General features: G+C 43.7%; 1 protein-coding gene across 2 annotated transcripts in view; it reads left to right on the top strand.

Annotated features, from left to right (window-relative positions):
- The first annotated feature begins 632 nt into the window (after positions 1–632).
- HSPA4 (heat shock 70kDa protein 4) overlaps positions 633–6835 on the top strand; it is a 39681-nt gene continuing 33478 nt past the window's right edge. The window contains exon 1 of one of the 2 annotated variants that reach the window (XM_008590250.1): positions 633–1020. In XM_008590250.1, coding sequence (XP_008588472.1) covers positions 914–1020 — 107 coding nt within the window. In that variant the 5' untranslated portion in view covers positions 633–913. The remainder of the gene's footprint in view (positions 1021–6835) is intronic. The other variant, XM_008590251.1, reaches the window with a different exon arrangement.

Genomic DNA, 6835 nt, shown 5'->3' with positions numbered 1-6835 from the left:
GGGGACTGACAGGCTTAAGTCCTGCAGGCCCCTCAGTCTGATCTAAGAACACGAGTGGTTTAGAGAACGGAACAAGGGTGAAAGAAAACAAGTCGGTGTGATTAAGAGAGGATTCCTTCCCTTGACTGGTGAGGGCGCCGCCTTTGATATAGTCAGACGTAAGGCTTCGCTCAGGACCGCCTTCCAACGGCAGCCTTCTCCCTTAACGGCCAACCTACCCCGGGGGGAGCAGAGAGGGCCCTGTAGAACTTGAAGATCAGCTCGCCTTCTCATTTTGGGAGCCCAACAGGAGGTGGAGTGCAGATCCCACCACCGGAACTTTCTTTGAGATAAAAACGGCGGAAGTTGGGCAACTGCAGTCCCTCAGCACTTCGACTTAGGCCGCTTCTCCTACTTCCTTCTGCAAGGGGAGGTGCTCCACAGCTCTCTGCAGCTGTGGAGCGCCGCTGCGGCAGGTCCTATGCGCAGGCTCAATCAGCCAGCTCCGCTGCCTAGCCACCTTTCAGCTGCTCAGTCCCCTCCCCGCTTCTCGAGCCAGGACGTGACGTACGCCCTTACGTAGCTGGAGGCAGGACCTCGAGAGGAAAATCATCTGAACGGGATATCGCGAGAACATTACGTTCCTTCGCAGTTCTCGCGCTGCATCCTTGCTACCGTCGCAACGAGATCCTTCGAGATCTTCTCCGCCCCCGCTACCGGCACTCTCTTTGCGGCTGCTCAGCCGGAGCCGGCCTGAGCAGTGCACTCGGCTGTGGTCCCCCTTCCAAGGACCGAGGCGCTCGCGTGGATATCCACACGTCCCCTAGTAGCCCCGGCCAGCCGGCCCACGCGGCCTGCCCTCCGCGCGCTAGTCCCGCCGGGGTCCGTGTCCTGTCTCGGTGGCCGGACCCGGGCCCAAGCTGTAGCCGGCGCCATGTCGGTGGTGGGCATAGACCTAGGCTTCCAGAGCTGCTACGTCGCTGTGGCTCGCGCCGGCGGCATTGAGACAATCGCCAATGAGTATAGCGACCGCTGCACGCCGTAAGTGTGGGCCGGGGCGGCCGCGTGTACGGGGATCGGGAGGGAGCGCTCGCTCCAGTCTGTGACCCTCGCGTCTTGAGGAACGTGGGCTGGGGAGTCGCCTCCTTACGGAGCCGAGGGCCTAATGGGTAGGGGGCCCCCACTGGGTGCCGGGTCACTGGGTGGCCGCGACGTGCCGTGAGCGTGGGTCTGCGCCAGGCGCGAGGCCTTTCCCCAGTGGCCCGTGGGCTGAACGAAGGCTTTGAGCCGGTGCTCGGACCAGCGGAGGGCACAGGTAGGAACTGGAGGGAAGGAAGGCCAAACGTAGTATGGACCGAGATCTTTTTTCTACAGGGTAGAGACCAGGCCTAGGGCGTACTGATGTTTCTTGAGCGCAACAGAGTTCGGAGTTTCGCACACAGCAGGCGCTTAGTAAAACTTAGTTGAATTGAACGGATTCTGGCGATTGCCGGCCGCGAGATCCTGGAGCGGTCAGAGCCCCCATGTGAGTGGGGGCGGGGCGGTGCTCCGGAGAGAGGGAGTCGGAGCACCTGAGGCTCGACCACCTGAGGGACCCGGGATCTCGAGATGGGGGTGGCATGGATAGATACCAGGAAGGGGTTTAATAAGACCTAGGCTCTCTTTGTTATCTTTGCATTCACTTTTGTTTTACACATCGTTTCAGGATATCGGACTACGTTGGGTCGTTCTCTGCTATTATTCTGTGCGCATTTACTCCTTAATTGGGTTGCACTTTCGCGATAATACATTCCAACCAGGGTGTTGGCCGAAATTGTTAATGAATGACTCAGGGGCTCGCTTTGACTTCTAGAACCTATCGTAAGTTATGGGACCAGTGTAGACACAACTCTAAAAAATGGTGACTCACCCAGGTCTATCCTTGGTTAGAGTGAAAGAGTCTGCCTTTTGAATATACTCCTGTGAAATACCCTTTAATCCATTGTCTTCCCTCTTAGACAAAATCTTCTAGTAAGCTCCGTATTATTTAAGTCTCTCAATTCTAAGGCCCATCATTTTCACCCAGATTTTTCGTCACATTTCTTCAGCAGGTTTCTAGCCGAACTAGATTGCTCTGTATACTAGCTTCATATACTAGCTTCATCTTTATCACTCAGGAGGTGCACAACATTTCCCTTCTGCTTGTCAAGTTTTTGCCCTCCCCTTGCCCGTTTTTGACCTAACCCAGGTGCTTCCCCTGAAAACCCATCCCAGAACCCAAAACCGTAGTTTGATGTCCCTTTCGCGAGTTTGTTTATAGTTTTCTTAACAGCTTTATTGAGATGTAGTTGCATACTATACAGTTCACTCATTTGAAGTGTACAATTTGATGTACGGGTGCAGTCACAAAACGTGCAACCATCACCACAGTCAATTTCAGAACATTTTCATCAACTCCCTCAAAACCCCCTGTATCTATTAGCAGTCAAACCCCATACCCCTCTATTTATAGTTTTAAACAGTGAGTATTATATTTTAATTTGTATTTTCAGGGAAGTGTATTGTACACCGAAGGTTTTTTTTTATTTTAAAGCATTGAAGTTTGTTTTTAAGTATTTTAGCATTAATTTCCTATTTGCTATTGTCATCTTCGCTGGATCCTTGTTTCCTTCATCTGTAAAGATTGTCTCCCCAAGGAATTAAAAAGGCTAGGGCACTGAGTTCTGCGTGTAGCTTACTCATTTCCTGCCTAGAATTGAACATACTTTAGCTCCAAAGGGTTGGACAAGGGAAGAGACTCCCAAATGTTGGGAAGAACAGTGTTCTTGTCCTTTCTTTTATATTATTATCTTATTTTTCTGTTTTTTTTTTTTTTAGAGAAAAGGCAACAGTATTTTACCTTGAATTCTATTATTTGAAACTGAGTTACTGCAGATAAAGAATTTAACTTCGCGGATGGTAATTAAATTTGCCTCAAAGAAGTGATAGTGGCCAAATACACCATGTAATTGTGATAGGAAAATACTATTTATGTGTTTTCCTTATATTTTCCTTTATATTCTCTATTAATTTACAGGAAGACCATACATTTAAGTAATTCCTGAACAATGATTTTGAATAACTTAGATTTCTGCGCTGGAGTCTTTGGCTAAGTAGGATACGGGAGCAGAAAGGTCGATTATTGTAGAGGTTGTGGAAGAATTGATTTGGATCTCAAATGTACACAGAGACTCCGTGCTGTAAATTTGTTTTAATGTGAGAATGGAAATGAGATGCAGGCCCTAGAGAGTTGGCTATGGTGGAAGTGCCTCATTTCAAATTGTGGGTGTAACAGTCTGGATTTAGTTTTTGCGGAGCCAATGGTGTTTTATCCAGAAGAGACCCTTACCTTTCTGCTTTAGTCTTTCTTCATTTTAGAAGATGTTGAGTGTTTCCAATATGGCTGCCATAGTGCCAAGCACTGGAGGTATTGTGGTGAACACATAAACAAGGTCCTGCTGTCATGGACAAGGCTAGTGGAAAAAACCAGATGCTAAACAAAAGTAGTATATAATGAGTAGCTGTGGTAAAGGACAAGGTGGAGAAAAACAGCATATGATGATGATATAATGGAGGGACCTAATTTAAATTGAATGTGAGGCGGAGTTGGAAGGTGCTCTGAAAGGAGTATCGATTGACACCCGGAGGACACCTGGAGGATGAGTAGATTACCATGGAGGTCATAGTGGTTTTGGGGAGGAGCTGTTCCAGGCAGTAAAAACAGCAGTTAGGAAGACCTGAGTCAAGAGGAGCTTGACCTCTTGACTGAGGGGATCATGACTATTCTTGAGCAACTTGAGAATAGTGGGAGAGGAGTCTGAGGAGTTAGGGCCTGCTAGATTATGGTGGGGCCTTGTAAATCATGTTTAAGGATTTTTCTATAGGTGCAGTGGGAAGTGATCCATCTTATATTTTTAAAAATGTGTTTGGCTTCTGTGTAGAGAATGAACTTACTGGAGAAGGGCAGGGGAAGTAGAATGATACTTAGAAATAACAATGATACTTAGGCTATTGCAGTATTTATTCCATGTGGGGGTTGTTGGTTTCCACTAGTGTGTAGCAAGGGAGAGAAATGGGTGGCTTTGAGATAAATTTTGGAGTTTTTAATTATGAATGTTTGTGTTGACATTTTTTTTTGAGCATAGATTTTGGAGTAAGGTGGAAAACCTATTTTTGTATTTAGTTGGATTATTATAGTAGAAAGGGTACAACCTTAAATCTTTGTAATAAAAATGTATTGGATTGCCAAACATTACGGAAGCTAATAGACCATCCTTTCCAAAATGAACAATTTGTAGGCTAGAAATGAGTTACTCATGAAAAATTCTGTGGATGAATTGTTTATATTATCATTTTCAAGAAATAAAACAATATATTAGGAATTTGAAGTAAAACGGTGTTTTTTTTTTTTTTTTTTTTTTTTAAATTAAAAAGATGACCGGTAAGGGGATCTGAACCCGTGGCCTTGGTGTTACCAGCACCACACTCTACCGAGTGAGCCACGGGCCGGCCTGCGAGTGTGTATTTAAATAAGTAGGGTCACACTATATTTTGTAGCTGTTTTCATCCTCTTATATTTTAAACATATTTAAAGTCAATAAATATGAATTTATATCCTTAAATATGTAATATTCCATATTATGGCTTTAACATGTTTTCTTCAGACAGATTATTTCTTTTTTTTTTGTCTTTTGTCTTTTTTCCGTGTCCGGCAACGGATCGCAACCCTCAGTGTTGCCCCCGTACCGGACCGGGGACCGGCAACGGAATTGCAAGCCTCGGTGTTGCTCCCGCGCCTCGCTCAGCCAGCGAGCGGAAACCGGTCTGCATGTGGGATCCGAACCGTCGGGCGGGAGTGCCGCCGCGCTTCCCAAGCGGCGCACTATCCAGTGCGCCACCGGGCCGGCCCCAGACAGATTATTTCTAATTTTATGCTATTATAAATTGTTCTTCAATAAGTAGTTTTTTGTGTATTTATGTTATATTAACGCTTTTATTTTTGTTGGGTACATTTTCAGAAGTGAAATTGCTAGGACAGGGGATTTATATGCTTAAAGTTTCAGTACATATTGCCAGAATACTGCCTGCAAATTTAAGGGATTAATTTGTACTAGGAACATAAGTGATTGCTTTACCTCATTGGAGATTATGGTGATTACAATGAGTTGAAACTGTATAACGCATGTTTTTTTCTTGACTTAGTGCTTAGAATTATGCCTGGCATATAAACACTGCCAAAGAAATTAAAAAAAATAAATACTGCCAAAGTATTTGCTGATATTGTTATTATTGCTTGCTTGTATTATTAATGCTCTTTATTACTAGGTTATATGAGGGTTCTTCAAAAAATTCATGGAAAGATTCGTAATATTTTTCAATTCTATTTTTCCAAGAACTTTTTGAAGTACTCTCATGTTAGGACAGTAAAACGAAATCTATGAAAGTTTGCCTTTCAGGTTCTGTAGCTGTGTACCTGCAAAGCTTATTGACTAAGGAATTTGCTGTGTTCTAGGAATTGCAGCTCTCAAAAGTCTGAATTGTTTGGTCTGTTTGGTATCAGCTCTTTTTGGTACTTTCTAGTTCTAGGCTAAGGCAGTAAGTAACCAGAGAATACTCTGTTTAAGTGGTATCTATTTTCATGCCAGTTTTGCTTATAGATCCTATTTGATACTAATCAAAGAAAGCGAATTAGAACAACAGCTGTCCTGATATCCTGAGAGTAGTTCTATGCACACTTACAAACATGAAACTGTACCTTTTAAGGATCTGTGCTGATCACAGCTGTTTGCAATATCCTATCAGAATGTGCATAAATATTTGGTCAATACTCTCTCTTACCCAGGAAAGGGAGAACAGTGCTATTCTCTGGCTGAAAAGGGATATTATTTCTAGGTTTTAAAGGTAAGAACAGAGTTATCTTGAACTTGATTTGAATTAACTTCCTGTAATGTCAACCTGTAATTTGGAATGGAGGGAAAGTAATGTCAGTGAAGCAGCAAGTGTGTGAGTACCTCTTATTGTTTTAGCAGCATTGACTTGGCATTGTGTGGCATATAGAGAATGTGCAAGATAAAGATTCCTGCTGTTTACAGAGCTGTAACCAGTCTAGGTGGAAATAGGAATGACATAAAGCAACAATAGATAGAATAAGAGTACATTTATGGACAAGTTTATATAGTACAGACTTAAAATGCCATGTTCAGAGGAGAGGTACATTAGTGGGGGCTGGAGTGATGAGGAAAGGCAGGAGGAGTGGGACGTGAGCGAATAGGATTAGAATACATGGGTGAAAAGATTGGGACTGTTTGAAGGTATAGAAGTAGGAATGAATTTATCAGGGTTTAGTAGACAGAACAAGAGTATGTATGTGTGTATGGGATTTGCAGTCTGATAGTGCTGGTTTTGATTCTTGGACTCTAATATTTATTAATTATGTTTCTGGGCACATTAACTTAACTTGAATCAGTTCTTCATCTATAAAATTGGGTCAGTAATAGTTCTTTTCCTAAAGTATTTGGGAGTATCAAGTGTAGAACACTTAGCGCACTGCCTGGCATATGAAGACTCTGTAATAAAAGCTGTGGGACAAGGCAGCTTGACCTCCTTGGGTGAAAGACTCTTCCTGCCACAGATAGAGATTGGATGCAGGCTCTGTCCAATTTTTGGAAGTGCCTGGTAAGTGGGAAGTAGTAGATATGTTTACTTTAAATATTATTGCTGCATGTCAAAATCTTGAAGGAATAATTTGGCCACTGAAGACTTTCCAGAGCATTTATCGAGGAGATGTAAACTGGGGTTATTTTACTTCTGACTTGGATTTACTACATTTATTAGGGTT

Source organism: Galeopterus variegatus, unplaced genomic scaffold (genome assembly GCF_000696425.1).
Source record: "Galeopterus variegatus unplaced genomic scaffold, G_variegatus-3.0.2 Scaffold5945, whole genome shotgun sequence".
Taxonomy (NCBI): domain Eukaryota; kingdom Metazoa; phylum Chordata; class Mammalia; order Dermoptera; family Cynocephalidae; genus Galeopterus; species Galeopterus variegatus.
The sequence above is the reverse complement of the archived record's forward strand: the minus strand, read 5'-3'. Positions and strand labels throughout refer to the sequence as shown.